This window comes from Acipenser ruthenus, chromosome 19 (genome assembly GCF_902713425.1).
Source record: "Acipenser ruthenus chromosome 19, fAciRut3.2 maternal haplotype, whole genome shotgun sequence".
In the NCBI taxonomy this organism is placed as follows: domain Eukaryota; kingdom Metazoa; phylum Chordata; class Actinopteri; order Acipenseriformes; family Acipenseridae; genus Acipenser; species Acipenser ruthenus.
Window position 1 is genome coordinate 29,771,354 of NC_081207.1, and position 23,099 is coordinate 29,794,452.

The window sequence follows — 23,099 nt, forward strand, 5'->3', positions numbered from 1 at the left end:
AAATTGCTAGCACGCATTGCACACGCCAAAGTAAGAAACTACAACTCCCATTACTCAGCCTATACTGCCCAAGAGCATTGGTTATCCGGGGATATCGCACGGCTGTGTCTCTGTATATTTCTCTCCCTCTCGTTCTGCGGATTGACACAATACAGTCACAAAATAAATACAAAAGCAAAACAAAAAAAAAACCTTAAAACATTAAAGTCAAAAGATGGCGGAGCTGGGAGCGGGGATCCTGCATGGGGGGGATCTCGCTTTCAATTACCAGGAGCGAGAGCTTAACGAGCGATTGAAGCGGCTGTACCCGGCCGTGAACGAGGAAGAGACCCCTTTACCCCGGTCCTGGAGCCCCAAGGATAAATACAGCTACATCGGGCTGTCACAGAACAACCTGCGGGTGCATTACAAAGGTATATACGTGTCGCATTATTAACATGGTCAGTCCTATAACCGGGCCAGGACTGTCCACAGGGCTTTTCGAGTTGTGCAGGGTATTTATGAGATAATCTGTATGCAGTCGCTCACATCTAGTTTGATCTTGCTCTCCGTGCCCCTTGCTTTGTTTCACAAAAGGAATGCCAGCCAGCAGTCTGAGTGTGTGTATTGACAGTGTTTGGGAATGTGGCGGCTCAGCCTGTCCGCATTATTCACAGGATTGTGAATGAAGAGATTTCTCATTTGAAATACATGACATCTTTTATTTTTTACAGCCTGCGCTGTTTTTATAATGAGGGTCCAAAAGAAAAACAAAATGCCCGAGCCCCCCTGTTTGCGTTTGTGTGCATTGAACAATGCAGCAGTGCTGGCATAGTGATGTGAACAGTGTGTGTGTGTGTGTGTGTGTGTGTGTGTGTGTGTGTGTTTATTTTATGGATGATGTATGCTGTTACGGGGACAGAACAGGAATCCGTAACGATCTTGTTTTTGGCATTGCAGGGCTACACATACTGGTTTAGATGTGCATTGTCTCAAAGGCAGTGTGTGATTGTGGCGGACTGGTATTGTGTTGAAATTGTGGTAGCTCCAGGTTTTAGGAGCTCGATTAGCCACAGTGCATAAATAACAAGCTTATTAAACTCCCAGTAAAACCAGGAATGGATCAAACTTCTGTGCCGTACGTATTCTGCCCTTACTAAATGTCTTTTGTGTGGAAGTTTTTTTTTTAGCAGTTTATCAGGCTGTGTTGTATTTATTGGCTGAAATATTATTTAATATGTGAGTTAATACTGTATATTTACTGTAAATATATCAAATGGCTTCTGTTATCAGCAGCAACATGCATAAGTGATGAAGACATTTAGGCAACGTGGGTTGCATCTGGTTTTGTGAGTCAGTTTTGAATATGCTGATCAGGGGTAAAAGTACAGCTTCCTTTGTTAAACCGAGGTCAGCAATGACCCTGACCCTGAACTTGAACATTCCACACCCTGCTGTTCTTTTCTAACGCGGTATTGAGTTAGGTAATGCACTTCATTAACATTGTTCAGGGGCTTAAGTTGCGTTTCTTATGCTCTCTGGGTTGTGTATGAACAGGTGTGCACTGTGTTACAACAGCAATGAAGTCACACTGCTACAAGTCTGCTGAGTGGGTTTTAACGTGAGCAGTGTGGTAGGGTTAGCATCTGTAACCTCTGAGCGCTCAAAGCACCTCCTATTTGTAGCTAGCTTGGGACTGTGATTTGTGATTGCCTAATGCCAGTTCTCACAGAACACTGAAGATGGCTGTTTCAATTGAAAAGTGTTACTCAGAGTCCTCATTTGGGTAAAATGATCATAAACCCAAACACCAAGACGCATTTTGAAAAGCAAATCAGCTTCACATTAATCCAAGTGCATTTGCCTTAATTCGAGTTGTTTTGGGTGATCCAGCTGTTCTGGAGATCAGCTAATGATTGACTATTTATCAATGAACATCTAACTGGGACTGTTCTAGTTGAGCTTAATCACTGCCAGTACTTGCAACATTTAGATCACCAGCCTACTGTCAGGTTAGAGACTTTTAAAGACAGTAATACTGTACATACCCTAGAGACTCACCCTCACTGGTAGAGATACAGGGATGACAACAAGACTCCCATTGCATAGCAGTTTAATCCATCCCTGCTTTTTAATATGACACACCTGAGCTTACCTGTGCACTGTGGCTAATCAAGCTCGGAACTGGTGAAACTGGTATGCAGTAGGAGTCTTATTAACATCCCTGATACATTATATTGAACTTGCTACACAGATCGCGTTCTATTTTAATGATCTAATGACTGGCGGTGTTTAGACCCACTGCTGTTTTGGTCAGTTGAATACACACTGGTTTTTGTTTATTTGATCATGATGAGATCAATCTCTCTTCTTGATTTCTAGAAAGACAACTCTAGTGAAGGCACTGTGTCAGGATTAAATGGACAGCCTTTATATCGTAGCATTGTTATATTTATCTACAGTACTGTTCAAAATGGGGTTTGAATTTCAGACTCTCACTCATTGATATTATTTTACAGCAGGATATTATTTTTTGAACGTACCAGCAAATCTGTGTTCATATATATCAGCACAGATTGTTGGCAAGCACGTGCTATCTGAAAAATACCTGCTGTGCCTTTAAGAGCAGACCCTTAAACACGAAGAAAACTAGGGATCACATTTATGCAGCCATTAGGGAGCACTTCAAAATGATTCTCCGAAGTGTGTGTTGTTTGCATGTGCAGCTCCAGGTCTCCTCTCCTGGCTGCGTTGGCTATTCCTCTCAATGTTTGAATTCACAAGAGGAGCTCATCTTAAAGGGGTGGCGCCCCTTTTTTTTCCCCCCAGAGGGAGGAAGATCTGGCAAATGCATTTTCACCTGGATTAGTGCAGAGGATTATCAAGGCCAGGGACTTATGAGGAAGCTGGATCTCCATGTTTCTTTGAGCGTTTCGTTTTTGATAGTGGTGACGTTTACTGTACTCTGGCTGCTGTTCATATCCATTTTCATAGTTTATTTTGTTCTGTTTTCACTGTTACCCAGTGACTGTGCGTCGGGGGTGGAGGATCCACTCTGTGCGCTTATGCATACAGCTATTGGCATGGGCATTCTTTTGGTCATAATTCCCTACTTTCGCTTTACCAACTTCGAATGTGTTTAGCCAGGATTCCTGGACATTGTGTTACAAAGTTCTGCGTTGTGGTCTCACTGCTCGGTAGACCCTGGATTGGGTATGTTTTTCATGGTGTTCCTGTAGTGCTGCGCTGTGTTATTTACCCTCGCCAGGATCCACTGTACTACGTGTTACTGAAACTGCCTTGTTCAGAAAAGTTAGCTGGGTTTATGCAGCTGTGAGTGATTAATGAAAGGGTTTCAGGATCTGTTAAGATGCTTCGCAAGCTGATTAAACCTATTGCTTTGTTGCGGTTGTTGTAAGCTGGGCAGTCATTTGTTTAGCCAATCAGTGTATTCATGTCACCCAGCAGTGGTAGAGGATGACTAAGAACTGACGGAGAGAGAGAAGGGTTGGACTGCTACACCCATGTGGGTAACGCAATACAGTGGCGCTATACTAACTAAACCCTGCCTTTCTGAGTACTCAAGGCGAATGAACCAAAACCTGAAAATCAAGCATTGGGGAGATGCTAGAGCAGAGTTCACTTAGTGTGTCAATAGGAAAGTCTGTGTCCGTGTGAGAATTTGATCTGTGTGCTCTGCACCGCAGCCTGGGGAAGGCAGGTCAACGTGTTAACATGGGCTGTGTGTTACCATGGGGGTTGAGCTGTGTGTTAACATGGGCTGTGTGTTACCATGGGGGTTGAGCTGTGTGTTAACATGGGCTGTGTGTTACCATGGGGGTTGAGCTGTGTGTTAACATGGGCTGTGTGTTACCATGGGGGTTGAGCTGTGTGTTAACATGGGCTGTGTGTTACCATGGGGGTTGAGCTGTGTGTTAACATGGGCTGTGTGTTACCATGGGGGTTGAGCTGTGTGTTAACATGGGCTGTGTGTTACCATGGGGGTTGAGCTGTGTGTTAACATGGGCTGTGTGTTACCATGGGGGTTGAGCTGTGTGTTAACATGGGCTGTGTGTTACCATGGGGGTTGAGCTGTGTGTTAACATGGGCTGTGTGTTACCATGGGGGTTGAGCTGTGTGTTGCTCAGCTATACCTGACACAATGAAACTGGAACACAGACAGCCATCTCTAACTACACCTCCCCCAGACCAGCCAGCTCAGCTATACCTGGGGAGAGGCAGTGGAAACGAAGCAGTAAAGTAAAACCAGGAATGGCTCAAGCTGCTATGCAATGGGAGTCTTATTTCCATCCCTGCTTTTGATCTGGTTAAATTGCGCCTTCGGCCCTAGCAATGTGCCCATGCACACAGCACACAGCACCAGCCCTGTTTAACACCTGTCCCTACCAGAGCTGGGCTGTGCAGGTTGTGCCTGATCAGAGTGGCCAGCAAGGTGACCATATGCTTTGTGTTTTCCGATCACGCAGGTCACGGGAAGAATCACAAGGATGCCGCGTCAGTCCGGGCGACTCACCCCATCCCGGCTGCCTGTGGGATCTACTACTTCGAGGTGAAGATTGTCAGCAAGGGCAGAGATGGGTAAGGGCTTTATTTGGTTTGTTCAGTTATGATCAGCAATACAGCAGTGCCTGTAGCTCTTATATATGAGATCCAACTCCGCTGTAATAGGAACAGTAGGCATCCACCAGGTTAGGTTAGACTCCTGCTTCAGCTAGGAATAGCCAAGCCAGCCAAGCACCCCTTGACTCCCTTGGCTGCAGTTGATTTATTGTAGTGTCCAGTTACTTCATTAAGACTCTGGTTGATCATCACTTTCTCATTGATTTCAGGTACATGGGAATAGGGCTGTCAGCGCAAGGAGTCAACATGAACAGACTGCCTGGTGAGTCAGTGACAGGGGACCGGGGACAGGGCTAATTTTGAAGTTTTCCCATGGTTATACAATGGAATTAGTTGGAAATAGATGGAAATAGTTGACCATGTTGTGTGGGTCGATATATATATATATGCTTTACTATACCTTTCTGGGCTTTACAGTGCTTATCTGTGTTTTCATTATGCTTGGTTACACTGTGCTGTGCTTTTACTGTGGGAGACTTTCCTAAGGGTAGTGTTGGTAAGTCAAAGTCAGCACAGAAACACGCAGGCTGATTGCCCTGGAGCTCCAGCAATCAGGGATCAGGAAGCAATCCTCTGGTCAGAACAAGGAATCGCTCTGAGGGGGAAAAAAACAAAACATGCTTCGTATTATTGACCAAATCCCTTACAGCCCTGCACCAGGTTTGGTCCTACAGTATGTTAAATCTGATGTAGTTATAATGTACTATAATATTCTATGAAAAGCATGTGGCTCTTATAACTCCTGAACACCTTGCTGAATTGAGCTAATAATGCACGCACACTGTCGGGATGGAAACACGAGCTGAAAATGCACACACCACGGGGATGGAAATAAGCCTCCTATTGCATAGCAGTTTTACCCATTCCAGGTTTTAATATGAGCTTGATTAGACACAGCATATAAATAACCGGTGCAGGTGTGTCTTATTAAACATGTAGTAAAACCAGGAATGGATGTGACTGCTATGCAACAGGAGTTTTTTTTCCATCCCTGCACTGTTTCATAATGGTAGGTGAAAGAAACTGGCCAGTTACAACTTTTAATAGTAAACCACTCCCCCTCAAACCACCCTGAAATCGCTGGCTATTAAATCACATTAATGTGTTCTTCCATCTATTGCCTCAGGCAAACACCTTCTACTGTAGTTCCTACTAGTCTGTATCACTTTATTGGAGGGGCTGTAGCATCCATAATCTACATTACTGATGTACATGCAGGGCTGCACACAGTGTGGACCAGAAACACAGTGTTTAATGCTGTACCGCTTTCATTGGCTGTATTGGTTTGGTTGTGTATCAGGGCAGCAGTGTGGAGTAGTGGTTAGGGCTCTGGACTCTTGACCGGAGGGTCATGGGTTCAATCCCCGGTGGGTACACTGCTGCTGTACCCTTGAGCAAGGTACTTTACCTAGATTGCTCTAGTAAAAAAACCCAACTGTATAAATGGGTAATTGTATGTAAAAATAATGTGGTATCTTGTAACAATTGTAAGTCGCCCTGGATAAGGGCGTCAGCTAAGAATTAAATAATAGTAATCTGCAAGTAATGTACCTTCAAGCAGAGGTTTGTCTTATGGAAAGAAAAGTGAATGTTTAGAGAGACTTGTATAGACTTTCTAGGTCTGCCTGCGAATGAGGCTTTGTCTCCTGTCACTAGGAGGTCACATGCAGATTAGCCTCTCCGGGGGATTTGTTAACATTATTAGCTCGGCTCTCTGGAAATTGTAAGATTGTTGAAGAGCCCGTGTCTCAGGAGAGAGGCCAGCGCTGTATGGACTCAGTGTTGTGGGCAGAGCTGCTTTCAATTTATCAACATGCTGACATGCTTATTCTTTAAATAGTTTTGTTTTTGTTTGTTAACATTACAAATTGACTTAGATGTTTTGCAATGTTTAAATGTGTTTATACTTAAAAGTTTAGGATAAAAAACAAAACAAAAATCAGATCCTCACTGGAATGCATGCAGTACTGTAGGTCAGTGTTATCGAAGTTAGGGCCTCCATGTGATGAGTGTAGGGTTTGACTCCTCCCATGCACCTGGCATCACAGTCAGGATTGAGCACCGTGCATCATCACGCTCTGCAAACACGCTGCTGAGAATCTATTCTTGCACTCGCTGTTTCTTTAGGAGCAGATTGATGAAATGAGCTTGTGGTTTAATAGAAAATGCCTGTCTGAAGACGATGTGGGTTGTTAGCACTGTGTAAAAACAAAAGGCGCATAAATCCATATCTTAATTTTGGTTGTTGGCGCTTTGATTAGTCTTGGCAGTTTATCCCCGGGAGTGTTTTGTCTCGCTGGCTGACACGGCACACAGACACCCTTCAGCAGTATCGATGGTTTTCTGTATCTTCCCTGTGAAATGGGAATGCCCCCTTATTTCATGGCATTTTTGATGTTAAGTAACAAAGTTAAAAGGAGGTTTAATGATCGTGCTGGGAGACTTTACTTTTCCAGATCTCTGGACACCCCCAGCTTTAAGACATTAATGTCACCTCAAGATGACTCATCCAGTCCAGGTCTTTGTTCCAACCAATTAAACTTCTATCCAGTTCCAAAAGCAGTTTCTGTAGTTGTATCATAATACCTGTAAAACCAGTCTAGGACCTGGAAGACACACTACCGTTTCATTATTGTGTTTCCTTTTGTGAGCTGGGCATGAACCGGCGACCTTGCACACCTCAAACAAGCATCATAACCACTATGCAAAAGATCAGCTGGGCTTGACTGCTGGTAAAGTACAGTGATCCCAAGAAATCAGGACAGAGAAATGGGGACGTGCCAAGGGCAGGGAATCCCTTCACAGTAACGTGAATCTTGTTTGTTCAGAGCTGTGCGACTGACTATCTGTTTGTCACGCTGTGCATCCACTCTGCACTGCACTAGGGGGTGATTTCAGTGTGTGTCAGGCTGTGAGTCCACTCTCCACTGTGCTGGAGGATGATTTCAGTGTGTGTCAGGCTGCGAGTCCACTCTCCACTGTGCTGGAGGATGATTTCAGTGTGTATCAGGCATCCACTCTGGACTGCGCTGGAGGATGAATTCAGTCAGGGTTTGAGAGGGTGTTTGTCAGGATTATAGCCCCACACTCGTTACCAGGCTCTTTTTTAAATATGCATGCATTTGGAAAAGGCGTTGGAACACACTGCTGGCTTTGTCCAGGCTCTCTGAAAGGGCAGCCGAGGCCACAGTAAAGGGGTGAATGAGGGTGAAAATGCAGGGGAGTGAAAAGGATTTCAGATGTGTTTGTTTATTACCAGATACAATACTCCATCCTCTTTCTCATCATAGTTCTTAATCTCTGGTTACAGGAAGTAACCATCAACCACGGCAGTACAGAACTCATCTTGAATGTAGTGTGTGGTTTAATAAAACTGTTATGAGTTCACTGATGCTCGTATCTATTCACTGGTATAGTAGCTGCATAACCCTTCTACCTCTGATTTCCGGTTAGTATTTTAACAATGGTACAGATTTTATAAGCTGGCTTTGTAAATTATGTTTACTGTAGATTTCTAAACTGATCTAACCTGTACTGCCTTTTGTTTTTGTTTTTAATGCATTTATTTCATCAAAAATCACTGCTGACCTCAATATTGAAATTACTGACGGGACAGGTCTGATGAAAAGGATTCCGCTAAAAACAAGCAGCGTTTCTAAAATATTGGTCACAAAAAATAATCTCTGATTTATATTTCCATGGACTTAATCCACATGTATATTTGACCACCTCTCCACCTTTTTCTTTTCATTATTCAGTTTTCCTAAAATCCACACAAAGTACAGACTTTAATCCTGCAATTTGGAGTCATAACCTGTAATTTTAATGTTATTAATATTTCAGAATTCTATGTGACTGACAGTCTAGTTTACAAGGAGGCCCTGCAGGACAGCAGAGAATACTTTAGGGGCCTCGTGAAACCTACAGTATACTATACAGAGTCAATAGAATAAAACAGGTCGTTCATTGGGAAGCAGCATACCCCTTTAGTTTTAGTAAAAACAGGTCGTTCATTGATTGAATTGTTTATGCTGCCTACACTTGCCCTTGGCTGGTTGCTAAGTCAGGTTTGGGTGTGTTTAGTGTTAGTGTGGAATTAAATGGCATTGATTTGCTAGCAGTGAGTTTGGATACAAGGATGCTTTTCTGATGCAAGGTCTGCCCACGACTAGTCATCATAATCATCGCAGATCGTCTCCCAGCCAATGAGCTGCTGTTCAAGAGACACTGTCCCCTTTCTTAATCTTTAGAAACATCTCTACCTCATTTCCACTGTCTCCTCCAGTGGAGCTTGGGGGCTCAGCACACTGATCTCAACCGGATCCTAAACACACACAGCAGGGGTGGCAATAAGACTCCTACTGCAGAGCAGTTTCACCCATTCCAGGTTTTACTATGAGCTTGATTATCCAGTGTACAGATAACAAGGTCAGGTGTGTCTCATTAAACTAGTAAAACCAGGAATGGATCAAACTGCTATGCAATGGGAGTCTTATTTCCATCCCTGAGGTTTTGGCTGCTGGCTGAACGGCACGTGTTCAGCTCTGCAGTGCTGTGCGGTTCAGGGTGGGGTTCCCAATTATAAAGAGAGGCAGGCAGGCGTTTCACCTGGCAACACACACAAGGAAACAGATGCTTGGGCACAGTATGTGCTTCAGAGCAGAGCTGGCAGCTCACAGCCCTACAGAGGGTTTGTTTAATAACAGTGCAGTCAGATTAACAGGAGAAAGGACTGGGAGGCTCAGTGGACTAGGAAGGGGATCTGGTGCCTTCTGACTCTGGCTTGAGGGTCCTTTTATGTTTTAAAGAATCATGCAATAGGCACTCATCCAGTAAAGTGACACATAACTGTAACGTTTCTGGTGTTCTGCGTTACACCCAAAAATATATATTTAGTTTTCCTTGAAAAATGACTGAAGCACTTCACGTAAACCATGACTGATTCCTTTGTGTGCCAGTATAAATGGTTTGAAGTGTGTTTTTGTAACCTATAAAGGTGCCAGTAGTACTACATACTGTATACACCCACACTGAGCGAAGAACAGACCGCTTTTTTCCCCCCTCCCAAGTTGATGGAGACTAATTTGGTCAGGGGCTATATTTAGGTCCTGCCTGTTTGCACAGAGTGGTGTAACAGGACCCTTCAGAGTGGTGCAGGCCTGGCTCTCTCCTCTCTCCCAGCACGTCAACGTCCTGCCGTTAGCAGAAACAGGCTGAGGAAATTCCTTTTGGCAAGCTTCCTGGGAGCTGCTCAAGTGGACCCTGCACTGGCCAAACCATGTCCCTGTGCGCTGCCTGTCTGGGACGCCCACTATGGGAACTCAAGTGTCTTCTGATGGAACTCGTGGACTGTTTGTTAATGGTTTCTGTTCTCCGTCAGGAGACCCCAGTTATATGCCAGTAGCTAGATCCAGTATTAAGAGCAGTGCTGGCTCTTGATATCAAAATATTTCTTTTCTCAACACGACACCAGTAGCACTTTTTAAACACATGTTGTCTTCTACTGTTTCCTTCATTTTAAATGCCCCAAGTAGACAGAGTTCTTTTGCTCTGCTTCAGTGTGCTTTTCTATTATAATGCAGACCCTCCAAGTGTTCTTAAATGGCTGTAAATAGTATTTTCACATCCATCAAGCTTGGGTATTTCAAGGGACTGTAAACAAACACCTGCTGAATTCATAATGGTCGCCATTCTCTCTTGGTGTCGATGATGATGATAAGTTTTACATGTATAGGGCACATTCCAGCCTTTTAAACAGCCTTTGTTTTGTTTTTTTTGTTTTTTTTAATCATTTAACATACCAACAAAAAACAAACGTGGCTGACAAGTTACTAAACTTTTGTGTTGGTTTGTTTCCCTTCCACAGGTTGGGATAAACATTCCTATGGTTACCATGGAGATGACGGGCACTCCTTCTGCTCTTCAGGGACTGGCCAGCCATACGGTCCCACCTTCACTACGGGCGACGTGATTGGCTGCTGCGTCAACCTCATTAACAATACCTGTTTCTACACCAAGAACGGGCACAGTCTAGGTGGGTGCCAACCTTTATATTTAAAAAAAAAAAAAAAAAAAAAAAAAAAAAATTTACTTATTCATTCATTTTTTATTTGAATCTGTGAAAAGGTGAAAAACGACCACCTCGCACACTCTTAATTGTGTTTGAAACGCTCCGCATGTACAGTATACGGCAGGCTGGTTTCACACACTGATTAGTCCTAATCTGCTACCTTATGTCAGCTTGTGTTAGGTTATCCTAGATCCAGGGACTTCGAAACCAGCCGGGTGTGTTTTATAAAGGGTGTGGGGCTGCTGCTTGATATGGGTTGGCTTGTGACCCTGCAGAGTGTAGTGACTGAAGTATTTAGTTTGTTTTCGCTTTGTTTTACAGGTATAGCATTCACAGACCTTCCTGTAAGTAATATACCAACTCTCTGAATATTCACCATCTTTCTCTCTGTGTTATCTGTCTGTAAACAGCATTGGGCTTTCTGCGAATGGTGGGGGGTGGGGGGGGGGTTTCTTTCTTTTTCATGTTTTGTTCTTTCTCCTTCCTCTCTTTCTTTCTCTTTTTCCTTTTTCTCTTTTCTTTCTTTCTCTGACAAACCAATTGTTTTATTCCTACTGGCAGCTCCACAGTGAAATCCATAACGGATGTTAAAGCTGGTTGTGTTTCAGCTCGAGAAAGGCCATTAGAAAGTAGGACGCTCAGAAAATAGAAATACGAAAATAAACCTGTCTTCAAAACTGAAAAAATTCTTCTAGTCCAAACGTTCGTCATTTAATTGATGAAGTTTCTTTTAGTGTTTCTAAATGTGACACTACTGAGTGTGTTAATAGTTGACGTTGAGAATGTAGCAAGACAAATGGAGGACACAACAGGCAGACGGGGATGAATGAAATGATATCCCTCCCAGTCTGGGCTCACATGTAGCACTTCACTGTGTTAAACATACAATTCACACCATGGCAACATACAGAGGCTTGGGACTGATCAACAGAATCCACATCATTTGAACTTTGTCTTCCTCTGTGTTTGAGATGTAAGCTGTCTGGACAGTGTTTTCTTGTGTTTAAATCACTGTGTCCGGTTATTAGTTCCAGCTGTAACAGGTGCAACCTGTTTTAGATGGTGAAACTGAAACATGCTACAGCGCAGTACTCGTGAATGGCCATGGCTGCTAATGTGATGTCAGTCTGGTCAGCGAGACAGCATGCAGATGGATAACCACATGTCTGGGCTGATCAAGTGTAAAAGCATTTGAATGTACTATAACAAGCGGCTCTATTCACTTGATCTAACGGGGGGCAGATCTTATTACTGCTGCTGTTTAAATATTAAACAAAACTAAAGACACTTTTCCAGAATTCGATTTTCCCAGTGCCCGCTTTTTTATGATTTAGACAACAGCATTATTCACTCTTATACAAGTTTGCCATGGTAATAGCATAGCAAAGTGTAATAAGTGTAGCGTGAGCATGGTAAAGCATTGTAAAGAATAGCGAAGTATGGAAAAGCATATTAATAAACATGGCAAACCAGGGTAAACTATGGGAAATGCATAGTCTATCCATGGGTAAATCATGCATGAACCTGCAAAGATACTTTTATAAGGGTAGACTGCCACCAACCAACGCTGTAAGTACTGAAGCAGGATAGTGATGAATGTTGTGTCACACCCCCCCCCCCCCCCACCCCCCCCCCCCAGCCGAACCTGTACCCCACTGTGGGGCTCCAGACGCCAGGCGAGATTGTGGACGCAAACTTTGGCCAGCAGCCCTTCGTGTTCGACATCGAGGACTACATGAGCGAGTGGAGGGCCAAGATCCAGGGCATCATCGAGCGTTTCCCCATCGCAGAGCGGCTCGGGGAGTGGCAGTCCGTGCTGCAGAAGTGAGCAGACCCCCCCCGAACAGGAGACACGATGGGGAGCGAGGAAGGGCGCTTTGCCCCATCAAGGCTCGTCCCTTGTTAGCACATCATTCGCCCTGACTAGGGGGGTCTCATTTAAAAGGCTGGGGGAGCGAGGCAGCTGCGCAGTGAATTCATGTAGTAATAGTAGCAGTAGTCTGGCTTGGGTCCCATTTGAAGTGTTTGGTAGTTGCAGGCTGGCACTCAGTCAGCTTCAGTCCATCGCATCACGAGACCGCTCAATCCAGCATGGTTTGGTTGGCAGTGACGGTTTGAGAGGCACTCGGGATGGAGTTGCTGCAGAACTTGTTGTCCTGAATATTATGATGGGGAACAGTGGCGATCGCACAATCACAGTTAGAATGATAGATCGATAAGTTGCGATGGAAAGGCTCAGTGGTGGAGTATATTAGGCCAGGGGATGCAGCTTTTTATTTCAAAGTATCGTCAGATCCCCAGTTGTTGATTATTTCCAAGTTGTTCATTATGACACTCATATGTACTCCCCCCTCTTTCCCCAGTATGGTATCTTCCTACCTGGTGCACCATGGGTACTGTGCAACAGCCACTTCCTTCGCCAGAGCCACTGAGACCACGATTCAGGAGGAACAGACTTCAATAAAAAACAGACAAAGTGAGTCTCCTGGCTGATAACTCGTTGTGTGTGAACTCTGGCTGCTGGGAAAGTCACTTTGGGACAGATCTACAAAGCTTTTGCTGCACTTTTTTTTTTTTTTTTTCTAAAAGCTATAAATGGTAATTTTAATGGCTCCCATGTGTACATGAATTGTGCCAGTTATGTAGCACTAGCAGCTTTTTTAATTAATTTATTTTTGTGATTTTGCACTAAAAAAGCTTAGTCCTAAGAATTGCCTCCCCAGTATTGCACGGAACCCAACTGAACTGCTGTAGAGTTCACCTGGGGCCAAAGCTTAACAAGGGTTGATTATAGGTGGGGCTCACTTTATAGGCCAGCTATTAATGAGTTTGTAATCTGAAGCAGGAGCCAGGAGTATACACAGTACACAGTGCAGCTCTTCCTATTTATTTAGGTGTCTGGATTACAATATCTTATCTCACTATTCATTGGCATGAAGGTGTTTTAAGTATTGTTCATTTTATTATTATTGTTATTATTATATCATCAGCATAGCTGATATGATCTCAGTTTGGCAGAGTGTTTGCAAAGTGTTCTTGTGATAAATGTTTTCGATTCTCTTTTCCTACCTTGTCCTGTGGAAGTGTGACACAGTATACAGTGATGACTGTGGCAGTGTGACAGAGAGAGCACGCAGGATCAAGGCAGTGGTCTAACAGTGATGACTGTGGCAGTGTGACAGAGAGAGCATGCAGGATCAAGGCAGTGGTGTAACAGTGATGACTGTGGCAGTGTGACAGAGAGAGCACCCAGGATCAAGGCAGTGGTGTAACAGTGATGACTGTGGCAGTGTGACAGAGAGAGCACGCAGGATCAAGGCAGTGGTGTAACAGTGATGACTGTGGCAGTGTGACAGAGAGAGCACGCAGGATCAAGGCAGTGGTGTAACAGTGATGACTGTGGCAGTGTGACAGAGAGAGCACGCAGGATCAAGGCAGTGGTGTAACAGTGATGACTGTGGCAGTGTGACAGAGAGAGCACGCAGGATCAAGGCAGTGGGATAACAGTGATGACTGTGGCAGTGTGACAGAGAGCATGCAGGATCAAGGCAGTGGTGTAACAGTGATGACTGTGGCAGTGTGACAGAGAGAGCACGCAGGATCAAGGCAGTGGTGTAACAGTGATGACTGTGGCAGTGTGACAGAGAGAGCACGCAGGATCAAGGCAGTGGTGTAACAGTGATGACTGTGTCAGTGTGACAGAGAGCACGCAGGATCAAGGCAGTGGGATAACAGCACCTTTTCCCCCCCATTGTTTTCAGGAATACAGAAGTTAGTATTAGCAGGCCGAGTTGGAGAAGCCATTGAAGCAACGCAGCAGCTCTATCCAGGACTCCTGGAACACAACCCCAATTTGCTGTTCATGTTAAAGTAAGTGTGTTCCTGGAAAAGCAGCACAGGTATAATGAGTTCATAATGTTGGCGAGAAAAAGCATGGTTTTTTATTTAATTTTATTTTTTTTTACCTCATTTGCACAAGCTCTCAGCATGGAAACTGCGAGCATGTGCTTTTTTAACACAGCAGAATCCTCTGCATTCAGTCATGCATCCATTCTATATGTAATCATAAGAGTATTATGGGATGGAACAAGGTTACCTGCATTAATATCATCCCATTGTCCCAGCCATTGACTACGGACCCATGTTCTAGAATTAGGACTCCGCACAGGGGAAATATTCCACTCAATAATGCAATGCTACGAATGCAGGCAGCAGGATTTCAAAGAACCTTTTAAACCATCTGCCTGCTTGTTTTAAAATACCCTGCTGGGCTTGCTGCAATTATCAAATCAGACTGGCTTGGCATTCTATTTGAATGTATTTGAATTTTTATTTAATATAAAAAAAGAAGCCGAGAATTTGTCTAAAAAGTTTGGGGGTAACATTAGTGGGGGTTGAGGTCCTTGCTGACGCGAGTTCTACATCTCATAAGCTGCTGTTGTCTAATCACATGCTTGTCGGGTTTCGTGTTGCATTCAGGTGTTATGACGTGTGAATGAAGTTCTGGATGAATGATTCAAGTACACCTTCTTGGTGTCCTGTTCAATCTCATTTGGATTTGACTGCTGGCAGCGGCGCTCTCCTCTGTCTGAGCTGAGGATCTGCAAACCTGAACCCAGGCCAAAGGATCTGCTTCTCTATTTGGGGCTTTTTTATTGTGCACAGCTGTAAAGCGCACCAGGCTGAAACGTCAGTCTGGTACAGTCAGCCTTTAATAGAGCACGCACATTTTGGAAGGTACCCCTAAAATGGTTCAAAAGGGTGCATTTAACACTCGTTTACCCTGCTGCATGCCACTGCAGTAGTGGCTTGTGTGTTATTTTGGGTTGCAAACGTGCAGCAAAAAAATATTCATGTGCACAGGGTGTGTCATTTTAGTGGCATATTTATATGGGAGATAATGGCATCTGCTTCAACAAGATCAAGGCTCCCAGTCACTGAAGGAAGGTCTTCCTTCAGGCAGTTTTTGATCAGACAGTGCCTCAGTGCTGGTTGTTGAGCGCTGATGTCGTTGTTCCTTCAACACAAAAAACCTGCTTTGCATGCTGTATAATGCAAGCACATTCATCACGCTCGCCCCCCATAGTCAAATGAGTGGTAGCTCTGCCACCTCTGAGCTCCCTTGTTTCTCCAGTGATGGAAATAAGACTCCCATTGCACAGCGGTTTGATCCATTCCTGGTTTTACTCTGTCTAATAAGACACACCTGCACTTCATACTAATACATTGGCTAATCAAACCTGTACTAAAACCTGGAATGGGTTGAAACTGCCGTCGGAGTCTTATTTCCATCCCTGAATTCCCCTGAGTTCTTGCTTTCACAGTGTCCGCTCTCTTCCTCTCTAGATGTCGGCAGTTTGTGGAGATGGTGAATGGCACGGACAGCGAGGTTCGCTGCTTCACCACTCGCTCCCCCAAATCCCAGGACAGCTACCCCGGGTCCCCCAGCATGAGCCCCCGGCACGGAGCCAGCAACCCCCACCTGCACGGGACAGGTACCAGCCCCTGGGCCAAATCACAGGCAGAACACGGGGCCGGCTGATTCACAAAACGCAGCTGGAGCTGGAGTTTAAACTTCCACTCCGTGTGTCCGCTTGTGAACCACATTCTAGAATATTGTGACAGTCTGGAAGCTTTGAAAAAAAAATCTATGGTACCCTTCTACAAGTTTACCATAGTAAAGCATAGCAAAGTGTAATAAAGCATGTTAAACCATAGGTAAGCACTGTACAAAATAAGAGGTGTGGTAAATCCTGTTAATAAACAGGGCAAACTATGGTAAATGCAGAGTAGAATCAAGGGAAAAGCATGGGAAAACTGTTAAAAATATCGTGGTAAACTTTTATAAGGGTAGCGATGATATTTTAAATGACCACAACCAAGCAGTAAATAATCAGTCCTTTTTTTTGACATTTGACATTTCAGTAGTGGAATGTATGAAAGCGCGTGTGTGTGCATGTTTGTTTGCACAGTATCAGATTACACATTAACGCTGCGCTTCTTGTTGTGTTTTGTGGTTGGCAGGAGCGGACAGCCCCACCTGCAGCAATGGAGTGTCGTCGGGGAAAAACAAACAGTCCCACAATAAATACCCCGGCCTGAGCTCCTCCTCCTCCTCTTCCTCCTCCTCCTCCCCTTCCTCCGCCAACTACTCCGAGTCCAACTCCACAGACTCCACCAAGTCCCAGCAGCACAGCAGCACCAGCAACCAGGAGACCAGGTGAGGCTCCGAGCGCTGATACAGGCCAACCAGGGATGGAAAGAGGTGTGATCCATTCCCGGTTTTACTTGGTGTTTAATAAGACACACCTGAGCCTGTTACCTATACACTGTGGCTAATCAAGTATTAAAACCTGGAATGGGTGACACTGCTATGCAATAGAAGTCCGATTTCCATCCCTGCTTCCATTCCATTGCAGAAGTGTGACTGAGCCCCACTAGGGATCATGGGCTCAATGGCCCTGTTTTCCACTGTGCTGTAAGGAAAGGCAGGACTTATTTCATTTAGTGAAGTCAAGAAAAGATGCTATACACCTGTGTCATATTTAACTTTTACTTCTTAAACTTAAATTTAAAATTGCATCACTGGGATGTCGAACTTAAAATAAAGGGTGAAGTGTAAAATCATTGTCCATTTGCCCTGCTGTGCAGTACAGATAGAAGCAGCTACAGTAAGCACAGATTAACTCTTTCCCTTTCAGTGACAGTGAGATGGAGATTGAGGCAGAGCACTACAGCAATGGAGTCCTGGAGAACTCCTCCACCAGAATAATGAACGGCACCTACAAACACGAAGAGATTCTGCAGGCCGACGACTCCAGCCTAGGCAATGGACTTGCAGGTAGGACAGTATTAGTCTGTGCAGCAGGTTGATGCTGTACTGTATAAAGGCAATGGACTTGCAGGTAGGACAGTATTAGTCTGTGCAGCAGGTTGATGCTGTACTGTATGTAGGCAATGGGCTTGCAGGTAATACACACGTCATCTTTGAACCCCTGAACCCTCGGACTACGGGCAGCAGAAACAAGACCGCCTTTTAAAAAATATGTATGTTTGTGTTGCATGATTTTTGAGGTCACAATTGATTTTTATATATTTATATTAATCAGATCTCAAAGCTTTGATGTGCACAAATGCCTTTGTAATTCTATGTTGAAATCCATGGTGCTCCCAGTATTGCATTGCAGGGCTGTCTCGCTCATCCTCTCCCCCTCTCTCGCTGCTGCAGAGGAGGGCTGCACCCCCAGGCTGCTCTGCGGAGGGAACCAGGCTGCCACAGAGAGAATGATCCAGTTTGGCAGAGAGCTGCAGGGCCTGAACGAGCAGCTGTGTAGAGAGTACGGCAAGAACGCGACGCACAAACAGATGCTGCAGGTGCGAGACCCCGCCTCTCACTCTCTCTGCCACAGTGAAAGCTTAGCCATTGTACTGACACCTTAACGCACCCGTCTCTTCCCATGTTTCGTCTTTCAGGATGCGTTTAGCTTGTTAGCCTACTCCGATCCCTGGAACTGCCCAGTGGGACAGCAGCTTGACCCCATGCAGAGGGAATCTGTTTGTGCCACTCTCAATAGTGCTATTCTAGGTAAGAACAGAACTACCTGTCCTGATCAAACACCATGGTACATTTCATATTTCTGTGCAGTTAAGGCAAGTCAAGGGACCAACAAAATGTGGTCCTAATAAGGGGGTGGTCTTACTACTGAAGGGACAGAGAATTTCTTGTCAAAAAATTAATATTATAGGAAACTGTTCTAATTTGCTGATTTATTATTTATTTTTTTTAGTTCAACCTCTAGCATGCTGGTATTGAGACATGGCCTTTTTACTGCATTAATAGCAAGTCTTTACTGAATTGAATTTGTATTGTTCTGTATTACAGGGACTCCCATTGCATAGCAGTTCCATTCCTGGTTTTACTTTGAATTTAACAAGACACATCTGAGCTTGTTACCTACACACTGTGACTAATCAAGCTCGTTGTAAAACCAGGAAAGGGTGTAACTGCTATGCAAAAGGAGTCTTATTTCCATCCCCTGTGTTAAATGAAGCGAGTGTCAGATCTGTCCTGGGTTCATCTGGTTTACTCTCCCCCCACCGTCGTGTCTCCCGTAGAGTCTCAGAACTTGCCAAAGCAGCCCCCGCTGATGCTCGCCCTGGGCCAGGCCACGGAGTGCCTGCAGCTGATGGCCCGTGTCCGCTCCGGATCCTGCTCCTTCGCCAGAGTCGACAGCTTTTTGCACTAGCCAAGGCTGAGGTGGGCCAGCGTGCGTGTGTGAGGAGTGGGCTTCCCTGTAGAGGGAGGCCCACAAAACCCCGGCTTCATTTTGCTATTCGCTTGTTTCACTCAGCCAGTCCGTTTTTGTTAAATGTTTCGTTTAAACATCCTTCCAGTCCCCTTTTTCATTACTGCCTTTACACTGTTTGTTTTCATTTTATCTGCGTTTGCTGCCACCTCCTGTACATAGCCGGTATTGCAGCCTCTCTGCAGGTCATATACTCCTGGCAAACAGTAAGGCTGTTGTGTAACTGAAGCTGCTCACTAGTGCCACCTACTAGCAGAGCCAGGACTGGTAATACCCCAGTGTCACGTACGGCCTTCCAATTCAGCACTGTAAGATGGACTAGATTTGTGTGTGTTTGCATTGTTCAGAAGTGTAAGGATGTCATGAAACAGTGACTGTGATTAATACCATAAAGCAGTGATATTTTTTGCAGGACTGGCTTCACAGGCCTGTTCACATGTGTGTTGTCTGGGTCACTTGGATTCAGTGTGGTTTTTTGTGCACTCTCCCATCCAGGGTTGGTGTGGCTCACACTGAATCTTACCCATATATACGGGTGCAGTTTTGAGACAGGCCTGGTCTTGTGTTGGCTGCAGACCAAAACTAGTCCATACAGGGTTAAACTTTCCCTGTAATCCTTACCTTGTGCAATGTGAAGAAGTTGTTTTGCAACTGAGGCATTGCAGAAAGGGCTTGCATCGCTGTGAATGCTCAGGCATGTCTGTTTTATAACACTGCTCCTGATGACACATACCTATGTACACATGCACACTATCCCTGGTGCATCAGCTCACTTTCCTCATAACTTTTTTTTTTTTTTTCTTTAGGCAATGTACAGGACAGCTAACAAGAGGACTTGCAAGTGCTGACCGTGCAGTTGGAGTTGGAGGAGAGCATGAGTTTGGTTTTGTGTGCTGTATTCCCATTGGTTGGGACATTTGGAAGAGAGAGAGAGGGGGATGGAAAGAAAAGAAAAAGACATACAAGACGAGGCTTCTTTTTTAATTTAGTATTATCAAATACAAAAACGTGTGACACTATTTAAAGATAATTCATTATTATTCTGTTTATCTAGTCATTTCGAGTTTTTATTTTGTGTCTTTTTTGTTGTGCTCATCTTAGACATTTAGTTCCGAAACAGCCCTGGTTAACATTTTAACTTCTTAATACACACACATACTGTATTTTTTTAAAAATTGAAGACGCCATGGAATTTAAGACGCAGCCCAAATTTCCCACCCTCAATTTGAGGAAAAAATAAAACATCAAATAAATCTGCATTTACAAAGATACAACCTCAATTACACATGGAGGAAGTTTGTGGCCGTCTGCTATCACACAGAGCATTACAGTGATGTGCTGCTTCTCGTTTCCTGTCGTGATTACTCACACCTTCTCCGTTAGTGAACTGTGGTATTGCTTGGCATGTCGAATAATACAGGGGTCTGATCAGCATTTCCGATCTGTTTACTCGAATTTAAGACGCAGGATATTTGACAAGAAAAAAAAGGTTTAAAAAGTATGTCTTAAATTCGAAGGAATACGGTTTCTGTATCTGTAATCTAAGCATACATTGTAATGAAACCCAAGCACATACTTTTGTTGCTCAGAACTCAGGTATGTAATACATGTCATTTTAGCATAGAATGTGGGAAAGAAAAATATTTACTTTTACCAGCATTGATTTCTAGACTCCATGCTTTAGTATGATTTTAATTTTGTTATATTTTCTAACCTTGAGATTGTGGGGGGGATAACCTCTGTGTGGAGGTTTCTTCAAATTCTGTTCACTGGTTAAAAGTCAAGCTTGTGTGAAACGTGCATGCCACAAGCCTGCTTGCTGGATCATCTGTTTGTGCAGCGGGGGAGAAGAAGCTAAACTACAGAGGTTTCTGATGAAGTCCCCTGGCCAACTTGGATCTTATTTGAACTTGTTAAAATCTGTGAAATCACTTTCGATTAGGCTTAGTATTCAGTGCTGCTCAGGACAGTAGCGTGTACGCTGTAGGTATTTCAACACCGTCTGCAGCACAGTACGTGGTGGTCCACGTGGTTGGTGGATAATCTATTGCAAATCATGTAACTGAGTGATTTTGTTATCAGTAATGATAATTACATTCCAAGAATAGACGCTTACGAGGGGTTATTTTTACAACCCAGAACATGTCCCGATCTGGCAGAGAATGCCATAGCATTGTGAGGGGAGGGGGCCCTGTGCCATCTCATAGAGGCAGGCTGTAAATACCCATTAGACTGTGCAGAAACATCAGCTTTGATAGAACCCAGGTCCTGGTCAACCACCTACAACCCCCGACCACTGCTGCATAACAGGCACAGGGCCTCTTTGGAGATGTAAGGGCTCGCTGCCACCTGTATACTTTCCTTCACTGGCCCTCTTTTGGGTAGCAGCATGTCTGTAGGAAGGCCTCTCTTGTATAAATAGTCTCACTTCCTCTCCCCTCCTCCCCAAGCATGGGGACAGTGTCCCTTTTGGAAAGCAAACTCAAAGGACAGCCCTGTCTTAGCGTGCCTGCCTCCCACCAATGCTAGCACAAGGGCAGCATTCGAAAACGTTCACTTACCGTACCTCACCATGTGTAGAATGTGTCTGAAAGTATTGTGAACGCGGTCCGCTCGTGTCAATGCATTTGTTACGTGTTCATGATGTTTCACACCGAACGGTCTGGAATGTGATGACTGAACTGGACATCTTCTCTCCCCCCCCCCCTTACTCTTACTGATTTCAGCGGGACAATGCCACCCCCAGGATCAGGCCAAGCAATGGGGCTAAGGGGAGCATGAAGCTGCTTCAGACCCACTTCTCCCACAGAATGTTGATAACCATTTATGATGGCTGGTGTCAGTGTTAAAAAGGGGAGCTGTGCAAAAATGACTCTTACTGTTTTCTTCTTCAGCATTTCTCGTTTGTACCCCCCCCCCCAAAAAATACTTGATGTAAAAATGTCTAACATGTCTTTTAATTTAGGGTAATTCAGAACCTAAAAGGTAACACTGCCTGTTTTATTATGTGGTTATATACAGAGTTCACTAACAGTGACACGCTTTTAATCATTTGTGTTCTTGGTATTTAAAAGGTTGCCGTGTCTGAGAAGTGCATTTTAATGTCCTCGTTAACCGAGTAATGACCCGTGATTCTGATTGTTCGGGGAAAAGTATTATTTCAGTTTATTATGTAACCCTAACCTTGTTCTTCTTTTTATTCTGAGTTCTCACTGGGAGAAACTCGTCTAATTAGTTCCTCTTATTCCTGTTTGCCTGGTCAGTATAGGCTCCAGATGTCGATAGAATGCAGATTGTGTTGCACTGAACACTGTCCAGGGGATTGGAAGTGGGGGTAGCAGGTGCAGCAGTGCCCATGGCTGTGTACAGAGCCAGTGCCCCTCTTTTTATTGAGTACAGTTGCATCCGTTTGGGTTCTGAGTACCCCACAGACTAACACCAAGAACTGTGATATCTTAATCCTGATCTCTATCGGTCCGAACTCAAATTCTGCAATTTCGCGTTTGTCTTTGATCTGAATTTGTCTGGATAAAATTAAAATAACGCGCACCCCAAAGGAATTCTCCAAAGGGCTGAAGGATTGGATTGGAACGATGAATCATTAAAGCAAGCTGTGCACAATGTTTTATTTTTTATTGATTTGTTTTTTTGATCTTAGTATTTGTGAAATAAGTTACCCTCTACTAGCATGAACCTTTGAAAAATCTTTAAAAAAAATAATAAAAAAATCAAATACCTATGTACTAGAAATATGGTAAAGAAAAAAATATTGTATTCTGTTGTATTTTGACAGAATTATTTTTATTAAAATACACATCCATGTGCAAATCATGCTGTGTCCTGCCTGTTTATTTTATCTGCTAACCTTTGACACAGCTGACGTTTCTGGGTTATTCAAAAGTTTTATGATGTTTAATAAGTCACACCTGAGCTTGGTACCTATTCGCTACAGCTAATAAAATGGGGCGATCATTTTCAAAATGATGTGTGTGTATGTGTGCTGTAGCCATGGGCCGTGTGGAGCTTTAGGATAAATGCATAGTTTACAGATCAGCAAGTGAACCTCTGCTGTACATTCAATCTAAAGCACCTGTGTGACGGAT

The 23,099-nt window shown here is 44.1% G+C and overlaps 1 protein-coding gene across 1 annotated transcript; it reads left to right on the forward strand.

Moving 5' to 3' along the window:
• The first annotated feature begins 53 nt into the window (after window positions 1-53).
• On the forward strand, window positions 54-22,824 carry LOC117424551 (ran-binding protein 10-like). The gene is made up of 15 exons (XM_034040987.3): window positions 54-413; window positions 4,467-4,578; window positions 4,830-4,882; window positions 10,487-10,654; window positions 11,012-11,034; window positions 12,330-12,514; window positions 13,054-13,166; window positions 14,452-14,560; window positions 16,037-16,185; window positions 16,715-16,910; window positions 17,392-17,531; window positions 17,919-18,064; window positions 18,164-18,275; window positions 18,806-18,947; window positions 19,803-22,824. Exons 1-14 carry the CDS (start codon window positions 215-217, stop codon window positions 18,934-18,936), a joined length of 1,836 nt encoding a protein of 611 aa, XP_033896878.3. The 5' UTR covers window positions 54-214; the 3' UTR covers window positions 18,937-18,947; window positions 19,803-22,824.
• The last annotated feature ends 275 nt before the right edge of the window (window positions 22,825-23,099 follow it).